This window comes from Brachyistius frenatus, unplaced genomic scaffold, assembly GCF_029030835.1.
Source record: "Brachyistius frenatus isolate BFR_SWC_R1_liver_20210118 unplaced genomic scaffold, ASM2903083v1 Contig_10, whole genome shotgun sequence".
NCBI classification, from domain to species: Eukaryota; Metazoa; Chordata; class Actinopteri; family Embiotocidae; genus Brachyistius; species Brachyistius frenatus.
In genome coordinates this window covers 4,814,193-4,835,638 of record NW_027210609.1, presented here as the reverse complement: position 1 = coordinate 4,835,638, position 21,446 = coordinate 4,814,193, and the positions used below count along the sequence as shown (strand labels likewise).

Here is a 21,446-nt window from a genome sequence, read left to right as displayed (position 1 = left end):
TTTAGCTTATGTTCTTTGCTTGAATGCCACTGCTGATCGCATCGACAGTATGGAGGACGATGCCAATCACATGTCTAGGATAACACTTATTTTACTCAGTTGTTTTTGAAACATAAGGTGATGAATTATCTAAACTGAACATTGTCACTGCGGAGATCCTCTTCTATTACCTGTGATCACAGTGATAAGCGGCGTTATTATAGTGTTTGTACAAAACAAGTTTAAATTACACCTGCAATATAAATTAAATGCAATTTGGCCCACATAACTGATCCTTTTAAAGTTCTGTGCCTGTGTTATTTAACACCAACTCTTTATAATTTTTGATTAAAAAGAAAGAAATGAAGTTGGCACTTTATCCTCTGATTAGTTTAATCCGGCAGATTAATTGACTTTATCAGGGTGCAGAAAAAAGATGAGCTGCCAGTCTAGCCTGCAATAAAAATCACCCCTAAATGGTGGAACTGGAAAATAACCTATATTTCCTTTAAAATATTTCTTAATATACAACTACAGTTTCATATCACATTGCCGGAGAAATAAGGCACTTTCTCCCAGGAGATGAGAAAAGAATTGAATTTTTCCTTATCGGTCATCTATTTTTCCACAGAATGCTATTACTTGCTGCCTGCCGTTGCTAAGCAACAGGAAATATTAATAGCACCTTTTATTAGCTAGGCTTTACCAGTGGAGTACTAAAATGAGGAAGTGGAAAACATGAATGTGTTACATAAATCTTTGAACCTTTCAGGGTTTGCACAAGTCTCTGTTTGTCCAGTGATTTATGGCTGTGATGGTTCATTTATGGGAGAGGGAGGTGTGAAATGCCAAAATGGAACATTAGCCTAAGGGACAATTTGAGAATAAACAATCACAAAAAAAAAAGGGAAAAAAGGGAAGCTGTTTAGAAAACAGCCCTCCTTTTTCTTGTAGTTTTCAAGAGGCCATCAAACAAGCAAGTGATTTTCGTTCTGCTGGAGGCATTGATCATTCAAAATCACCTATGCCCGAATCAACATTGGAATAACTAATATAAGTCCCATTCTATCACTGGGCTTGTTGAACTGTGGTGAAAAGCGACAGACATTCCATCATTTTCCGCAGACGCTCTAATCCCTTTTAAAAATGACTGAAAGTGAAGGTCTTTCAAAGGAGAAATAGGTTTTCTTCATCTGAATAAAAAGTATAGAAAAAGGCAAAGCTTCAAAGAGCAGAAAGTCTTTAAAGGCTAAGGTAAGACAATTTTAAAGTCCATATTGGAAAAGTCTAAACACATTTAATTACAATATTTCTGAATAGTCATTTGATAACAGGAATTAGGGCCAAGATTTTCTCTTTAAATGCATCTCTGTATCTCTAATCCACCTTTTTCTGTTCCATGTTTATACAAAAACCAGCAGGTGTACAGTATGCGATAATACGTTTGCCGAGACCCTCCATCAGAGGGAGAACACATTAAAACACACCTCTGCTCTCTTATCATTAATTCATCCAAGCTTGTCTGTGACAAGTTCAGTTGACATTGCAGCTCATATTTCATTCACACAGGCTTGGAGAGCGAGCACCTGCCAGGAGCACTTAATACCTCGTGAGTTAAAATAAAGAAAGAACAGGAAACACAAGCTTTCACCCAACTTAACATGACAATCAGAGTGGGATTAATACTTGATAATTAACCTCGACAACTGAAGATAAAGCGCTTGTGAGGGAATTTTTACATTCAAATGTTACGACAAAAGAAATTCAAGGATGAATTTGAATATGAATGCACCAGGCCGATCTTTAGGGTGCCACAAACCTCATTACAAATGAACTGACCCTCATTCAAGCAGATTCACATCTTGTATTCTGGAAAAATACCAAATGAGATAATACCTGGGTGTTTGATGGAGTTAAGGCTGCTCCTGAATATAGCTCTTTCTCCTAATACATAGCTGTGATGCTTAACATCTACCTAGTTGATTATACATTCATCATCTGTTACATATTCAAAACATCACACTCGAGCCAGTTTGATGATGGCTAATACAGCATGCATCATGGAGGAATATGAAGATTGAGAAGAAAAAAAAAAAAATCAAAGATAATTTATTCCAGTTGCAACCACAGGTCATATGAATCTGAGGATCATTTAAATATATCATAATTGAATTCAGAGCTTCTCTGTTACAGATGTAGTTGTCACAGCACAGGTGTGAGGCGTATATGAATATATCTACCCAGCCAATAATAAAACAGATTTGCTTTAGGCAAGTTTTAGTGTAAATGAAGTTGCAACTGACAACAATGAGGCCACTTTAATTGTGACTCCAGAAATTATTCAATAGTAGCAGCAGAAATGTGTATCTTTCTGGGCTGTATTGATAAGATCAATGCAACCTGAGCATGGCTATTAAATGTCTAATGTGTTTTGGAACTTGTAGATGACAGTGAGGGCATTAACAGAGAGAGGTAGAGCGAGAGAGAGAGAGAGAGAGAGAGAGAGAGAGAGAGAGAGAGAGAGAGAGAGAGAGAGAGAGAGAGAGAGAGAGAGAGAGAGAGAGAGAGAGAGGCCCTGTCAAGTGCATCAGAGCATCAGAGAAAAAAGCTCTCTGAAAGATATCAGGTTTGGCCAGGAGGAGCTTCAGACCACAACACAATAAAGCATCAGAAAAATAAGATATGAATTGAAAATGGCCTCTTTACAAAATTAGGAAAGTATAGTCGACTACTGTATGTCTCAGGTTTTGAGAGTCAGCAGAGGAGAGAGAGGTAACTTCCATCAACTCCGCAGCCTCATTTAACAGGTTAAACGGGCAATATTCAGTTTTAACAGGGTGACACTAGTAGTAATAGTTATTGTTAATACATTTGATAATTGATTTAATTTAATTGATTAATTGGTTGGTCTATTAAATGTCCAATACTATAAGAAGTTGCCTAAATCACAACTTTTTAAAACCCGGTTTATTATCTTTCAAATGCAGTCAAATATACAAAGATAGTCATTTCACTGAACTGAATAGATGACCAAATACTCTGTTTAGAGAAATTGGAATTACTTAGCTGTCTTATCAGGTAAATGTTGTCTGGGGAGGCAAGAACTGTTGTCCAAACTATTACAAACACATAAATAAACTACAGCTTTGATTTAAGTGTTCCATGAACATATGCTGTGTTCATTCCACATACATACACTCTCCCGCTGCTGTAAATAGTCTCTAAAATTTGTGTTAATCCTTGAATGGAATTATTTGACAATAAAAAAGGAAATCAACCTCAAGTCTTATCCTAAATTACTGTATATTTATCTTAATGTTGATCGTTTTCATTGGTCGGTAAGATCCATACCTACAATTCAAGGTTGAATCCACTATTTATACACTATTTAATCCTCCAGTTAACCGAGAGACAACAAACCAAACACACCCTATCTATTCTGTCCAACAGCTCCATGGTTATGATCAACTGGTGCTGTAGGGCTGCTCTACTCAAATTCCTTTTTGTTATATAATCGCCCTATTTATTTCATGTTTATATTGTTGCACCTGCATTGGAGTACTTTCAAATGTCCTCATACTTGAATCACGTAGGCACACATTCAAAAACCAGAGGCTCTCAGCCTTTTGTTGAGACAGGATAACCTCATTTCACTTAACTGAGTTATCTCTAAAATATCTAATAATGAAATCCAGGAGGTACAGAAAACTGGAGGTATATGCTCATTTTGAGTAAGAGTTACCTTTTTCCTCTTTACAATTTCTTCTTGCTCTCCTCCTCACAATGCCCTCCTCTCTCACTTTCTTTCCCTCCTCATCCTCACCCCTCCTTTCTTCATTCAACTCTATTGCACTCTTTTCATTGCCCAGCTCACGTATTGAATCTGCCTGATGAAAACAGATCTCACTGCAGCACCACAATAGAATGGCTGATGCAGGAAAGATGAACCCTAATGGATTTTTTTTCAATGTGCTCAAGATTGAATATAAGGCCTGACCTCCAGATGTAGTGGATCCATTTCAACAGCACAGATATTGTTTATAGTGAAGACACAGAAACACACTTGCACACACACATGCAGTGCAATGTCAACAGCATCCGTGGCAGCATTGCACGATGTATTCTTTAGCTCCCAAAACAGTCTAAAATTAGGAATTAACCCTCATTATTTATCTATCTATGTCAAGTGAGGTATTCATATCTCATGTTTGAACTGCAGAGTTTGCTTAATTACTCTGCTCGACAGACTGTGTCAAGGTGAGGCACCAATTTAATAGACACTCGGTTCATAGCACAAATGAACCTCTGCTACGGTTTGGTAATTTTGCCAGGCAGACTATTTGATTTAGAAATTTCTGAGTTCGCTTTATATGCTGCCTTTTGCACTGAAGTAGAAGCGGAGATGGGAAAAGATCTGCTATGTATTAAAACATATTTTTTTAAGAGGAAGGTGTGAAAGAGAAATATTTTGGAGGTTTACTTGCAAAGTATGATGTGCACCTTATTAAATATTTGTTTCAATTGCACTTTGCAGTTCTGTAATTTTTTTTAATAACACTTTTTGTGTGCTTTTGTGCTCAATTGTGTAAAATATAAGCATAATTTTAACATTTCCAATATGTTTTGTACTTATCTTTGGGATTCTAGTAAACAAAATGACACCCTTTAAATCACTAGATTGCAACTTGAATAGCAATCAAAAGCAGCTACCAGCATTTGTAGTATATGTGTTTTGTATATATGTTCATCGTGTGCGAGCTGAACTTTTAAAATCTCATGCATTTTTATCGCTCGGCCTGTTGTATTGAATCTATTAAAACCTCAGAGTGTGGCCATGTGCAGCAGTAACAAATACCCTGACTGCAGAGTGAAAGACTGGCCAATCAACCACTGTCTCCACAGTAAAGGTCATGACCAAAATGTGAAATGAATATGAAGATAAATGGCACATGAATCCTGTACCTCTGGGGATTATTCCAACATTATAATGCATAGTATGTTTATATTTCAGATCCTTATCGAGCCATATTTTGACTAGGTGCTGGCTGTTGTTTATCTTTATCTCTCCCGTTTATGATGAACATTATACATTGTGCTTGACCTTGATATGCATCTATATGAATGTAATGTAAACTGCATATAACAGATACCCTTATCTTTTATTAACATACACAAAACCCACTGGTGACTTTTGTCATTTGTGATGATACAGAGAAGGAACATTAAGAAAAAACTATAATCTGAACTACTACCGGTCATTTATTTAAGTGCCAGAAAGGCTCATCTGTCAAGTGTTACTATGTCCATTTATGATATCTCAGTCAATATCAAATAATATACGAAGCTATGAAATTCTTGACCTTCAAACCCTGAACACAAAAGAGCTTGTATATGTTAACATTGTAAGCCATATCTGTTCTTTCATTAGGATCTCAGTGCTGCAATCAGTTAAAAAACATCAATCAGTCTATATTTCAAAGGGATGCATTTAGAGCTGACACTATTGGACATAAATGTTAGATAAAAGGAACACTTCAGTGTAATATTTAATTTTTTTTGTTGTTGAATAGAATTCAAAAGCCGGCATTAATTTGAACCTCAATCTGAGCTCCCAGTGAAAAGCTATGCTACACTTTTAGGGCTATATGCAAGCGAGGCTGCTAAACAGAGATTATTGCTTATTGCAGCCTATACACACATTTCATGCATTTATGTACTGTAAATCATTTGTTGAGTTGGAAACCTGCTCTATTTCCAGCAGTTCTCATGAATGCAATTATGGCTTGGAGATGCTAATTTGTCGAGGAGCAGTTTTGTGGAGCTGAGGGAGTAATCAGCACGTATTCATGTTTGAAGGCTCGACAGATTGACCGATGCATGCTGTCGAGGCAGATATGATGCTGATGGATTTACCCACAATCCTTTTCTCAATGCATTAGAGCTGACATGGCAACCAGTGCACAATCATTCAGTCCCCCTACTTAAGCCCAGCCTTGACATCTGGAAACTTGCATTTACCTTTTAGTTTGTTTCATATTAGAAAGCTGTGGTTGTTACATCTTTTAAATGTCTATTTTGGATGCTTTTAAATCTACAAAAAACTTTAAAAGTCAGATTTTAGAGATTTTTCCATCATCATTATTGTCCTAGATTCTGATATTAGATCAGCTTTAGTATCTGTTCAGTGTTTATTTGTGTTTACAAGTGAAGGTTAATAGTTTGACCTCATGTCCTCCAGGAGGCAAGATAATAACATGGCTTCTTCTTCCTGGTGTAAGCCAGTACAGCTGACCAAATTACACCCTTAAAACTAAAAGGGTTTATTTAAAAAATAAACACTCATTCTTCTGAAATATTACATTTTTTACTGTAATTAAAAGCTTAAATTGTCTGAAACGTTTTTGCCCATTACTGAAAATGTTTTCACTTTAAGTATCAGATTTCTCTAACTCAGGTACGAGGCCCCCATGGGATTTTCAGTCCACGTAGCGCTACTCACCGAGGGCATTTGGCTGGAGACAAGGTGGCTGTCCTGTGCCAGCATGTTCGACATCATGAGTGTGGGCAGCTCTGGGTAGGAGTACGGGTTGATGAGCCCATTGTGTGGCAGCGAGTGACAGAGGTAGCCTGTAGAGTCGTGCTCCATCAGGTGAAGAAGAGGAGGCTCGGGGTGGTTAGGTGGGGTGATGGGGGGGATCTCATAGTCTTCATCCCCGGCTCCATTTCCACTGGAGGAGCCGCCGCCACCGCCGCCTCCTCCTCCCCCACCGCCACCTGTCTGACCTGTGTAGCTCTGAGTGGAGAAACGGACACAAAAAGAAATGAAAAGTGAAAAACGGTATGTTTGAAGAAGTGGTGCAAACAAATAACACTAAAGCAACGTCTAAGTTTCAATAGTATTACATACAGGTTGCAAATGCAGACATTTAGTTTACAATAGAAGATACAAAGTCAAACACACAAGCCTGTGTGCATAAAACATACCGGCAAAAGTCAAATACAACTCCCAAAGTGCTTTTCAGGGAAAACCCAAACAAACTTTAGTCATGTACTTTCTAACAGTGAACGGAAGCTTCTGAGGAAATCATGTCAATCAGTTTACTTTTGGATTAGTGGGCAGTTTTGGATGAATTCAACAGAATGGCAGAATGTCTCCAAGTGCAAGAACAAAGTGCACCTGAATTGGCTACAGCTGATTCGCACATCTGATTGGATTCTTTGCTATAGCAACAGCGGTTGAGGTTCATCACGGCCATTTGAATTAAAACTAGCATCAAAATAAGCCTTTAGTAGTGTTACATTAGTTTTGGATGGAGGTACCTGTGTGCAATAACAATCTGACATGGACATATGAAATTTAGGCAGAAGGTTAGAAAATAATGATAATGATGATGATAATAATGTATTCGGTAGCGTACCCCTCCCCAGCCGCTGTACTAGCTAACCTTAGGTTGATTAGTAATAAAGAGAAAATTAAAATGTTGTTATCTTTGGACATACTGACCACTGCATCACTGCTTTGACCACTATCAAATACCGCTGAGGTGTATGAAAGAGCTGATTCATTAATGCTTAAGGTTGATGTCTTTGTGTTAGAAGCAAGATAATGTGTTTGGGGGAAAACACTGGTTAAAATAAACCAGAATAGAAATAAGATTCTGTTTATTATTCTGTTAACATTTTGTCAACCGGGAAAATGCATGAAAAAGCTTTGTTTAAATTCCGATCTGTCATTTCACTAGAATAGGTGTAATTTTGTTTCAAATGTTGAACGCCTCATTACGGAACAAAGGCCCGATGCTCAGCGATCGGTAATAAAGAAGACCAACAGTCTCTGTATTTGTGTGCTGTCACACTAACACAGTAAGTCCAATCAGATCAGAGTTCTGCACAGAGCAAGAAGAAAAGAAAAATGGCAGGGAAATTCAACGGGGAATGAAAAGCAATTTTGTCTGAGACGATCCAACTTGACTCCCATTGTAATGACTGAGTCAAATTAATCATCACAAATAATATTCTGGTGTCAGCCATTCAAGGGTTTTTTAATAGAATTTTTATGATTCATGTCTAGCAGTATACATCAAACAGTCAGTTCTGCAACATTTCTGAAATCAATTCAATATCATCTTTGTGTAGGCTGTCATCCTCGGCAGCAGAGTGGTCATTTATCTCTCAAACTGATACTTTTAGAAAATAAGGGGCATGGGGCGATGGAAGAGAGGAGAAAGGATACAGGGTAAGTTTTTTTTCTTGTTTCTCTCAACCCTCTTTTAATATAAAGGTGATTGAAAAGGCCAATTCTGTAATTTTTTTTAGCAGATAAATTACATATTTGTTATGATATATAAAGGAAATAATTACTTCTATGTGACAAATAAGTATATTTAGCTGCATAGAATTAAAAAAAAGAAAAGAAAAAAAAAGATTTTTTTTTGCTGCAAACAAACTTCAATCCACATAAAAAAAAGATCAACAACGCAAATTTGACTGTTGTGTAATGTTGGTGTTTGTTAGTTTTAAAGTAAACGCAGCTTTAAGTCCACATGTTTTTCACTTAGCAGCAGGTTGAGCCTTTTGTTTCCATTTATGTGACAGATAATAAGGGAAAATCTTTTTTCCTCAATGACTTGCAGCAGGATTAAAATGTATCCAATGTCCTCTAAATGGATACCAATCTGAGGCGGTAAGCACAAAACCAGATGAGAGGAATTTCATTAAGTTACAATAAAACACCCATCTTTAACTTTTCCACAAAAAAAAAAAAAGAGGCTAGCAGCGCGAGAACACTCAGCATTAAAAGTACACTTTGATCTTCCTAAATGTTACGGCAAAAGAACAAAACAAAAAAAAGAAGCGAAGTGTGATTGCCTCAATTTGATTTACTTTGTCCTGACATAGCCTGCAAGCAAGTTGATATTCATTTTCTGGATTGTCCTTTGAAGACAGATGTTTTTGTAAACCTTTGGGGATAGTGTTATTGTTTGGTCTAATGGACAAGAAAACGAACATTTCCTGAGATTCAATTCCCCTCATAATTGTTGGAAGGAAACTAAATTGTCTGCTGTAAACATCTGAGCTATTGTGTGAAGTGAGTCCCCCGTGCGTGTTCCTTTTGAGCCGTCGTGTGCTTGACTCACACTGGGGGGGGGGGGAGACCCCTGTGTAATCTGAAGACCACCATGCTTAGTCATCACCGGGCCTGTTCATCAATCTTTTGTTTTCTCAGTATATGAATATATATCCGAGCTGCAGAAACATTTTCGTTGGTCTCATCCATTGCTTTTGATTGTGCAAAGGGACAAGGACTGAGGATGTGTCATGTGTTAGATTGCTGTGAAGGCTCATCCAATGCCCTTGATGATAAAATGTAAATACCAAGGACGTTCCCAGTTGGATTGTGGCAAGATAAATTATTCATATGCCTCTATTCAGAATAAGATTGCATGTACAGAACCACATGCACACTCTGGCTAATGTATACTCTTTTCTCTTTTAAAAGTAAAATCCAAACAAAGGCAATGCATTTGATGGATCATATGGACCAGCATGTGTCCAAGTATGGAATTGGCTTTTCAAACAAAAGCCTCCCCCTCTTTTTTTCTTCTTCCTATGAGGTATTGTCATTGGTTTACTTTCAATAGTCAGTGCCACACTCCTACTAAAAGCTGCACTACACAGATTCTATTTTCAACACTGAAACATTCTTTATTTTCCTCATCTGATCAATACAGCGCACTATAGGGAACATTATTTCCAATACACAGTATGTTGTCTGAGCAGTGAGCGAAACACAATCTGTAACATTTTAATTAAGAGACAGATCTCTCGACTGTAAGTGTTACATACCAGCACACCTTTCATTTGAAAGAAACAGATGAATAGACAGTTGGTCTGGGACTGAGAGAGAAAATAACATTGATTGGGGAGCTTTCCAGCTTGTCTTTTTATTTGGCACAGATCTCTCCCTCCCTCTGTAACACTGCCTGAGTATTCAAGGCCTTCTGGAGATGATATTGACTGTGGCTAATGGCTCATTATCTCTATATTCTTCTTATTAAATTATTGTTGTGATGCCTGTAGAAATCAGGATTTACGACATCATCAGGCTAATATTAAATTCTGTATCCATTTTGCTGTCAAATATGATTCATATTTACAACAAAAAGCTGCATGCCTTTTTAGCGAGTATAAAACATTGAATGATCTTGGCTTATTGTTGTTGTTTGAGAAGAAAATATCAGGCGATTGAGCAGAAACATGAATCTGCTATGTATTTTGATACCTGATTAAATGTTAAAGTCCCTTCTATTTGAAAACTACACTTACAGTTTCTTCATTTTGAGGATTCACTGCTTTTTTTTAGACTGTTAGTAGACTATTTTTAGACTTTGACAGTATTACTATACACGGACACATCGAGAAAATAACAAAGCAATTGCTGTTTTATTAGTAAATTAGCAAAAGAAAAAAATGAACTTAATTAAACAGGTGGAGCACAGACTGTGAACATTTCCACTAGTGAGACACTAAGTGACACAAAAAAAAGCGCAAGTGCTGTACTGTAGTTTCAGGCCGTTTCCTCGTGCTCCACACAGACGAAGAGTTTAGAGTCCTCCCAAGTCAACGTTTGTTTCGGACCGAGGGCGGGACCGACAGCCCGAAGACGGACGATGACACATCTGTCTTACCACTAATGTGCACTTATCTGCCTATTGAGCAGCTTTGTCACAGTGGTGATTTATGCCTAAAATCCCCCGCACACACCACCACTTCCATCACCTCCAACACTCTTCGTTCCAACACCTTCCCATATCCACCATGCAGCACTCTGAGCACACAGAGCCAGAGTCAGGCCCCGTTATCTCTCCTTTCCACGCCGTCCGGTTCGAGGAGAAAACTGTGGATTTATCTTTGGGATGAATTTAAGAGCATCGTCTCTTTTCGTTCACTCTGCCATCACTCTGTCAAAGGAGGATTATACTGTATATTTATGAATGATCCTGTTTACTAGTGCACACAGAGCTCTTGTTTTAATGTCACACAGCAAAGGCAAATAGTGCTTGTCTGACTACAAAGACCACTTACTTTCAAACGCCTTATCTCAAAAGCACGGACCCTTCGCTTGCTGTTTTTGAGGCTCTTTCTTTCTCTTGTTTTCACTCCTTCTCTCTTTATCTATCCATTTCTCTCCATCAACTCAGGCTTAATTAAAGCCATAGCTGTTCTTCTCCTACAATATCATGTCAGGGGGTATCAACACACCACAGAGCCTCCCTCTCTCAGAGCCCAATGAGAAGGAGGGGGCAGAAGATCCAGTTACAGCCAGCCACCCTACACCTCCACTTTCCTCTTCCTCTCTTGGCTGGCCCAACCCCAGTCGGATCTGTCCCTTTATTCCTTGTAAAGCCCAAACAGTTCTGGTCCCTGGTCCCTGCTCCCCCCCCCCCCCAAACCTGATCAGCCCCCTCCCACCCATCCCTCTGTCATCTCATCTCTCTCTTTAAAACAGGCCGGCTGCATTATTTATCTGTCACTATTTTACTGTTTGAAAACCATGAAAGGAGCGGTCGGGATGGGGATGCTAAACCACCAGGTTTCTGTTCGGTGAATGAATGGAAGGGGAAGGTGGGAGAGAAAGAGAGATTGGGAGGTGAGACAGGGGGAAAAAAATACTGTCCAAGGCACACGCAAACGAAATGGAAAACCCAAAAGTAAAGACGGGAAAATATGGAGGGAATTGAGAGAATAATCAAGGTCAGCACCAACTGTCCAAAGTCCAAAGATGCAGATGGCCCCACTCACCCCAGATACTGAGCTGATTACTAACTAACCTCTCACTGACTAAAACCAGCCTTCCTAATTGCATATATTTGCCCCATTTCTTTTATGTTTCCTTCCCTTCCTCTCCCCTGTGTATCCTGTTCCCTGTGTTCGTCTCACTTGTCAGTCAAGGTCAAGAGGTCATCCTCATCTGATCACGTGTCAGAACAGATTAGAATCAGAGCTTTTGTGCCATGTCATATTTCATTATGCATTTGACTCATCTCGCAGGTCAAGGGGTCAGTGTGATCTGATTGGATGACAGAAATGATATAATTTGTGTTTAACCCTAGGCTGTATGAGGCTCTGAGTGGTGTACTAATGCATTTTGCAAAGACGGGGCAGGCCCTCTTCACGAGCGACTAATTTGAAGTGGCACACCACAGAGTTGAAGGAGAGCCAGAGCTATTGCACAACATGCCTAGGTTATAAGGGGGACTTTATTAAATAATAAACACAATTTCCCCTGTACCTCTTGTTTCTGTCTGCTTCTCAAACTCTTTCTGAAAACTGATGCAAGTACCCAGAGGTTAGCTGCATCCTGCAGCTAATATATTTATGTTCTCCGCCTTATTTTTTCTTTTCTTATTAATTTGATTCAATGAAAATGTGTCACTGATCCGCCTTTCTCTTGTTGTCTTGTTTCTGCTTCACTGTCTAAAAACACTTGATTGTGGTGGGAAACAAGGCTAATGGAGAAGTGCTGTCAGCCACAACAACCACATCATTATTGCTGAACATTGAGCTGGAATACAACATTGAAATCGCTGCCAAATGACTAGAATATAATATAATATAATATAATATAATATAATAGAATAGAATAGAATAGAATAGAATAGAATAGAATAGAATAGAATAGAATAGAATAGAATAGAATAGAATAGAATAGAAAATAAATTTTTATAGAGGTTTATATTTTAAAGAGGAATTATTGCTTGCTCATAAAATATGGACTTATGTCTTTCTCTGGTGGCATGTGCACAGAAGAACTTCAGGACCTCAGTAATGATATGCAGATGCCGCACAGTGTCAGTGAAAACTGTGATCTCGGTAATGCGGTCGGAAAACAAACCATGGGTGCACAAGATAGCTCAGGTTTCCCAATAGCCATCTCGAGTGATTGTGATGCCGATGTTGATACTGCTGTGGGTGGCGGGGGAGGAAGGGGGCTCGGCGGAGGGAGGATGGAGTAGAAAATGAAGAGGAAGGAGCAGAAAATAAAGGGGGGAGGGGAAAGAGATGAAGCCAACATTTCAAATGAGGACTATAATCAAACTTATTGCCTGACAGGGTGAATCTAGAATTACAATGTTACACTGGCAGACATACAGTATTATTTCCAGAGTCCCCTCTGTCTCTTCCTGTTGGGAGCAGCCATGTCTCCTGAAGAGGGAAGCCTTTGGAACTTTGCTCATTGGCACACTACTGTCTGTTCTGTGAGGCTTAACAATAGAAGCAGCTCAAAAGCTCAACAAGGTCAAAAAGCAGAAGTATTTTTTTAAAATCTTTAATGACTCTCCAGCTATCTACTTTTTTGCGCACACTGTCAGTAATCATTATTAGCATGTAGACAATGGAGCTACTGTGTCTGAATGACAAAACTAATTATTGTTATAAGAACAAGTAAATGGACAAAAAAACAGCAGAATAAAGGGTTGGTGGATCTGTACCGACTGACTCTAACAATGTTCAAAATAACAAAGGGAGCGCTGATGGAGCAGTCATCCAAACAAATGTGCATTATTCTGAGAATTGTTAGGATCCTGTCACCCACAAATAACTCTACACCAGAAGAGGGGCGGGGAGAGGGAGAGGGGGAGGGGGGGGGGGTTTAAAGTGCATGTAGTTGGTGAGAATGCATATGTGTGTGTTTGTGTGTCCGTGCTTCTGTGATTTAATCTGTGCAGTGAGTGTGTATCTGCATTCATCTGTTCATCTGTACAAAACCAAGGGCAATGGCTCTTGAATGCTTTTGTGAACATTTCCAAGGTATCTCCTTTTTTCTAAAACAAAAACCTACTGTAAGAGACTCTCTCTCTGTGGTGTCAGTGTGTTCTTAAGTGTCTTGCCTCCTCGGTTCAGAGTCAATGAGGCTCTGTATCGGAGGCTGGCACAGCTGGTGGGAGCAGGAGACTAACATCTGGACCTCGTGCTCTTGGTGCCATTGTTAATAAGAGGCTGGTTGTGAGTGGAGGGGAGTGGAGGAGACAGCTCTCCAGTGTCAATGAACCTCCCTGTCTCTCACTGGAGTTCTCCGCTGCAAATCATACTTGATGCAACACCAAAGTGTCCACAAAACGACCTCCAGCAAGGCTGCATATCCACGGATCAATTTCCAATTTAAACGGGAACAACTTAATTGGCTTTTGTAGTTGACTCATTTTGGGGATCTCTGTATTTTTCTCTTGTTTTCCACTATGAGGTTAACATTTTTGTCTTTTAGTTTCTCCACAACTATTAAACTATACAGATCATATCAATTTCCATGAAGATAATCATGTACCCCTGAAGGATGAATATAATCCCTTAACATTTCATTTAGCAACATCTTAAACACTTTTTCATGACCAAATATCTTGAAAACAAATACAATTCCTGCCTGGATATCATTTGCATGCTAACACGCTAAACTAAGATGGGGAATATGATAAACGTTATAAATGCTAGACATTAGCAGGTTAGTGCTCTCATTGTGAACAAGTTAGCCTGCTAATGTTGGCAGCCTTAACAAAGGTGCTAACAGGATTTAACTATAGATAGCGACTGCATCAGGACAGTTCAGGTAACTGTTTAGGTGTTCATCTAATATCTGTTTTTTAGAGGTTAAAACAAACTCACAACTATCTTTAATATAAAACTATAAAAGGTGTTTGCCCCAAGCTTTTCACCAACATTTTATTACTGAATTATTACTTCATTTCAACTTTCTCTAAGCAGAGGAAATAAGTCAACATGGATCAATGTCAGCTCTGGGCTTTTTTCATACCTTGAAGATACCGCATCAATAATTAACCAAGTATTTTGCTAATGAATCATAGTTCAATGAAACATTTTCCTCTCTAACAGCACATAGATTTTTTTTCTTCACATTCATGAGCGAAAACCAATTCAAGGCAAACTTTGTACATTTATTTTCAAAAGAAATAGAAAATCCTTGCAGTTATGAAAAGGCTGAGTAGACAGTGTCTTTTATAATACTCTGGCATGTGATCTGGCACAACTGCAGTGTTTCCTCTCTCATCATTTTATCCAATGGGGTGAAAGGCCTAAACAAACACATTAAGGTTGCCATTAGTTTCATCTGATCACCTAGGGCAACAGGGGGATGGACAGCTTGGCAGGGCGAGGACCTTACACAAATATACAGCCTTGCATTTATATATAGTGCCATGTCAGAGTAGAATTTCAAACATAGGGCTTTTAAACAGGGCAAGAGAGAGCGAGGAGGGTGAGATGGGGAGTTTCCAAATGACTGTAAAAAGGCCATGGGGAGAGAGCTTCCATCTTTCTGCTGCCGTGACAAATATGCCTGCACATCTTTTTGCTTTGTCTCCGCTCTCTGCTTCGTCAGCGAACGGGCTATAGAAATATTTTGGCAGGCTGCTCTTTGTTTTCATTTTCACAAAAGATGTAGTGAGGGAGTGAGAGAGAGAGAGAGAGAGAGAGAGAGAGAGAGAGAGAGAGAGAGAGAGAGAGAGAGAGAGAGAGAGAAAAAGAGGTGGGAGGGCAGGAGGGAGAGCTACTGGATAGGAAAGGGATATTTTCAGAGGTCAGAGGGACATTTGAGAATCGAAGGATCAGGAGAAGAGTGGAAATGAAGAGAGGGGAGAAGGGTAGTAGGGAGGTGTAAGGAAGGCAGAAAAGAAAGAACGACAGGACAGGGGGGAGACCAAAAGGTTGACTCAGAGAAAGAGGGGAAGGAAAGCAAAAGAACTGGTAGAAATTAGTCAGTGGGGCTTGAAAATGAGATAAACCAGGTGATGTGGCATAAAAGGGGGAACAGACAACGGGGGGTGACGAGTACAAGGTTAGGCCGGAGGAGGGGGCAGGTAGAAGTGGTGGAGGAGGAGCCTGCCACTCTTGTACCTAGCCTCAATCTAAACAGCAGGAGGAAGCTGTAAATCAGACTAATGCGACCAAGCTGTAATTCAGACCAGCAGGGCCAGGGCACTAGTGCGGGGACCCCGAACGGCGGGAGTTTACAAAACGCTGCCGCGAGGCTTTAATCAGTGCAATGATCCAAAGATACCGTCTCCCCCAATCAGCAGGCTTCCTGTCAGTCACACACGACTGAACCGGACCAATCAGGCTCCACCGAGGTTCCAGACACGCCGGCTGGGCTTTGGGCTGCAGCCAAACAAGAGAATTACTCATCTAAACTGGAAAGGTGGAATGGGCCTTTAATTCAGAGCACAGAGGGACGAGGTGATAGATTTGTCAAAGGTTGCACATAAAAGACTATGGGATCATGTTCTACAATGGTTCATCAGAAACATATGAGGGAAAGATTAGAGACACAAGGGAGCTTTAGAGGAAGACTTAATCATATTCATAAGACTGGAGTTTTTACAAGTTTAGGCAAAAGAACTGCTTGACAGACATCATATCTGTTTAAATCTGTTAACAAGAGCTCTTACTGCACTAAATCTCTCATTAAAACAAGATGGATAAACAACATGAAGGTCCAATTATTAGTTCAGTCTGTCATCCTGTTTCATAAACCTAATCACATCTGTTTGCTGCCATATTAAAAAAAAAAAAAAACTTTCCATCGATTGTCGATGTGACTCACAGATCTGTTGGCACTCAAACACCTCCCTAATTACAATTACAACACCCAAGGGATGGCAGTAATCCTTGCCAGCAGGGACTTACAAAATACTAACAGAGGCGAGGAATGGCATCAAACTTAGCATTAAAACAACATTTGAACTCCCAACATGTGAAAAAAGGCAGACAAACTTTTAAATCACTTGTTACCAGAAGCCGCTTTTTCATACCTGCATTTTACTCAAAGTGGAGGAAGGGGGTGGGAGGGGGTGGGGGGCGCAATGCATTAACTTAAAAGTGAGTGGAAAATGCAAATGTAGTCCACTTTATCATCAGGCATTCAAACAGACCCTTTCAACTCGGCAGTCCATAATATTTTAGCTTTGATGATCAGGAAACGGCCCCAGCTCCGATGGTAATGCTGAGCTGGATTCTGCTCCGTTAGTGTTGTAGTAGTTGGACTAGTGTGACTGGCCAGGCTACACACACACACTGTGCATGTTAAAACCACATGCAGTGTCTTGGCAGCAAAGACGCTACAGCAGCAGCCAATCAATAAAACCTTGTTACGCTAATTGCAAGATCATAATCTCCGTTCCTACTTCTGCTGAATATCCAAACAGTCACTCCATTAGCCGAATTATTCCCCTGTGCAGTTTCTCCATCTCCACCCACCCCCCTTCCATTTCCTCCTCGCGTTCTTTTTTCTGTGACATATTTCTCTCAAACAGCAGTTCTGCTAAATTAATTCATAAGTCAGGGAGAAAGACATCAAAAGAAATCATTGTCAAGGTAAAGTGCTGATGAAGTATACTGTTTCTTTCACTTTGCTGCCGAGCTATGAGAAGGCATCTCCACGGTGCATTATTTTTGATCATGTCGCTACGCACTGTTCTGTTTTGTATTAGCAAGAAAAATCTTACTTCAGGTGAAGGTCTACTAAAGTATAATGATAAAAAAAAAAGGCTCTCTACTTTTCTACTGTGGGAATTTCATCAGAGCAAACCTCTTTGATGACGCTGGAACATGCAGGAGCTCCTCATTTCTGGTTACTCTTTTCTGCAGTGTTGCCACGACGATGGTCAGTGGCCACAGGGGCAGACAAAGAGCTTGTTGATGCCAAGACCACGGTCCATGACCTTGTCATTGAATCACTAACACTTTGTCACTCTGCTGGGGGGGGGGGGCGACTGGAAGAAACACTACGGAGAACTAACAACGATGTTCATGGGAACATCGATATGACTATGGCTCTGACCCCATTTCCTTATGACTCATCACTGGAACATATCCATCTGGGCATCGCACTATTTGATGTGGTTACTTGGCCAAATCTACAATAAAGGGCTATGCTGATGACCTATATAATTGTACTTTATGTATGAAAAAAATATTCATAGGTAGGTAGGTACAGATTAAATAGAGCAATTACATGTAAAAACTGAAGTGAGAGACAGCCAAGCACAGAGGAACACACTTTCACACAGTTCTGAGGCAGAACCGCTGACCCAAATGCATTTAAATGCAACGGGGGGTAAAAAAAAAAAGAAAAAGAGAAACCATGAGAGAAAGAACAAAAGAGGGGGAGTCAGAGAGAATGAGTGAAAGAATGATTGATAAGTGAAATAATAAAGCGGCAAGCAGAGAAAAGTCAGCTTTAGGCAGTATGATTTGTTTTTGTTCATGATGGAATATATTGAGAATATTACAGTGAAATGCTCACATACTGTACGGTACATTTCTTGAACAATATAAGTGGTTAATAAAAATTAGCCCTGCAGCTATCTCTGTTGCTTTCACCGTAAGCTTATTTTATCGCAACATTTGCAAACAACACGAGCATAAACAGATTTTACAGTTTCTTAATATGTTTCAAACTTCATTTTATCCAAACAGTCAAACTCCAATTCGAATAAAACAGACTTACTTGCATATAACATGAACTATACATATATATTCTTTCATTGGATTTACGAAATCAGTCCACTTTATAGATTTGTGTTCACAGAACTATTTACAGATCAATTAAACTGCAGCGTTGTCCCAAATCTTGACTAACTAGTCCAATTCTGTGGCAAGAAGCGACAAAAAAAAAAGCATAGTCCTAACACTCTTCACCCACAATGCAGCGCATGAAGGAAATGGAGGATGGTAGCTCCAGAAAACCAGATAAGAAAAATGAACTACGATTTTAGTTTAATTGGTAATTTAATTTCTGTATGAAATGATGAATTGGGTCATTTTTTGTGTTTAAATGGCAAAGACAGAGCGCTATTAGGATCAGTATAAAGTGTACAGTATACTGTGTGTAATGAGTAAGATTTAAGATCTTTTACGAGCCGTCTCAACAAATGCATACTTGATTATTAGATTCTTAGTACGCAAATTGACTTTTTTGAGTCCACTTTTCCATATTTAAAATCTTCTTGGGATTGGTATGTAGTGTAGAATTAGGACACAGTTTAGGACGTGCAGATCAGTGATTTTTCTATTTCCTCCATCTCTGTGTTTTGTTGTTGGAGTGTGTGTCCACCCCTAAGGCCTCCCTGATTCTAGCTGTCAGAGGGAAGGAGAGGCTAAACTTGGTGAAGCGGAGAATAGAGCAAGGCACATGTCAAATATGAGGGGATCTTGAGTAAACAAAGTATAACACAGAGCAAAGCAAAATCGGCTCTCATCCCATCACCGTCTTTCACGCTACTTCCCTCTCCGTCTCTTTCTCTCCTGCTTCCCTGAGCCCTACCTTTCTCTCCCCCCCACCCCCTCTCACTCTCTGCATCTGTCTTCTATGCCACATTTGCGATGTTTTATCTGTCCCTCGGTAATTCACCACAAAACACTGTGCACATCAGCGCGACTTGTAATCAGTCAATCAGCACTCCAGAAAAGCTACATGTGCTGAATGAAAAAATGGTCGATAAAAGCAGTGTTTCTTAAGATTTTTTCGACAGCCGAGTATCTGCATGACAGATTTGTCAGATAAATGCACTGAAAATCACTTGGTGGCGGATATGTTTGTTGTCAAAGGCATTTAGGTAAACTTTACAAATGTAAAAAAAGGCAACACGAGCATCTCTGTGTCTCACTCTGGGCCTCAAGCCATACTTTTAACAAACCAGAGCATTAAGATATTACTGTAAGCGAAACAGCAAATGCAACAGAAACACACACCGACTGTAGCCTGCGGGTCGGTTCTAATAATTGCAATTGACAGCGACAAATTCTCTTCTCCCCTGTGTATGTCAGATGGGCTTATTCCCAAACTCCACAAATCCCCCTGTCCAAACACAACCATATGGTCTCCCAGTTGTTCACAACCAGCTGTGCGGCAGTGTATCTGGCAGGGTTGCCATGTACAGCAGAAGAGCACGGACTCCCCCTCCATCCTAACTTAATGAGTCCTTTGCAATGAGGCCACAAATGTTCTCTGTGTTGGCTTTTGCTAAAGTAACAATTGTGTGAACGGCGGACCATCACATACTTGGAATATGTGGAATTTTATGTTGGCCAAATTTGCCTTGTGGTTGACTGTCATTGAGCATAAAGAAGGTCCCAGTACTTTATGTGTGGAACTAGGAACCTTTTACCCGTTTAGCTTTTAGTAGAAATGTACAAGGTTATTATGACTGTTTGAAGTACTGTGATAGAGTATTTCCATGCCTTCTGCCTGAGGTATAGCAAAAGTGGTTATTATCGTGGACAGGCCTTTGACATTAATAAGCAAAAAAGTTTAGCTTTATTATGATTTTCATGTTCTACCATTAGTTGTTTTATTGGTTTAATGCTATTTTATTGGGTTGGGTGTAATGTTGATATTGTGTTGTAGTGTAAGTGTAAACATCTGTCGATTTTACTGCTAATCTTGATAGGGTTTCTGAGATGAGAGGTAGTTGCCAAGGTAACAATTCATGGGGATCAAAATGAACAATAAACAAACATAACGAGGACATAAATGGCAAAACATTTAACTGCATTTATATTCCATGTTCTAAGATAAGAAGGAATGAGCTCCCATTTGTTCCACGCTGTGACCAGTAAGACCACTTTGGTTATAATCCTGTGAGAGTACTTCAAACAGAGTGCATAAAGCCTTTAAGAATGTTCTGTTACATCCGTCAGAGTAAAACACGGATAAACTAATTGGGATATTTTTTGAAAGATTTCAGTCCCTTTGCTTTCAGCTGATGTCATAACTCTGTGGTTGTTTTCAGTAACAACAACTTGATGTTCATCCTAACAAGCATCAACCGTGGGGGAAGAAAAATGGCTCTACAACAACTCCGGCAACAATCATGGGGAACGGATGAAATGAGAGGAAAAAGAGGCAAAGAGCAGTTACACCATTAGGAGCAATTTGAACTCACCTGGTTTGGCGGGAGGAACTCGTGGTTGTTTTCATTCATGTACATGTTGTCACCATCAAACTGTAGTGGGGAGAGATATGAGAAAACAGTCAGGCAGAGGCCGACACATCCCAACAGGGACAGAGAAGAGACATTTTAGTCCATCAGTGAGGATACAGAAACAGTGTAACACAGCAGCATAATGACTGCAAGTCCTCGGCTTATAGACCTCAATGCTCTGGTGGATGTCAGTAATTACAGTTCATTAGAGACACATATAATTAGGCCCTGTCAAAGCTTGTGTAACTCACACGCTTTGCCTCAGCTTGCCTCGAGCAAATGTGTGTGTGTGTGAGAGTGTGTGTGAGAGTGTGTGTGTGAGAGTGTGTGTGTGAGTGTGTGTGTGTGAGAGAGTGTGTGTGTGAGAGTGTGTGTGTCTGTGTGTGTAGGATTCCCACACCTAACTGCTGTGAATACTTGGGTGTCACAAGGTGACAGAGGCACAGAAGAGTGATAACCAAAACAGAGAGC

At 39.7% G+C, this 21,446-nt stretch overlaps 1 protein-coding gene across 4 annotated transcripts in view; it reads right to left on the bottom strand.

The window, feature by feature from the left end:
- Positions 1-21,446, bottom strand: part of tox2 (TOX high mobility group box family member 2) — an 89,656-nt gene that overhangs the window by 20,892 nt on the left and 47,318 nt on the right. For all 4 annotated transcript variants that reach the window (XM_069691020.1, XM_069691022.1, XM_069691019.1 and 1 more), the window contains 2 exons: positions 20,937-20,996; positions 6,479-6,772 (listed from right to left, as the gene is read on the bottom strand). In XM_069691020.1, the coding sequence (XP_069547121.1) occupies positions 6,479-6,772; positions 20,937-20,996 (354 nt within the window). The remainder of the gene's footprint in view (positions 1-6,478; positions 6,773-20,936; positions 20,997-21,446) is intronic.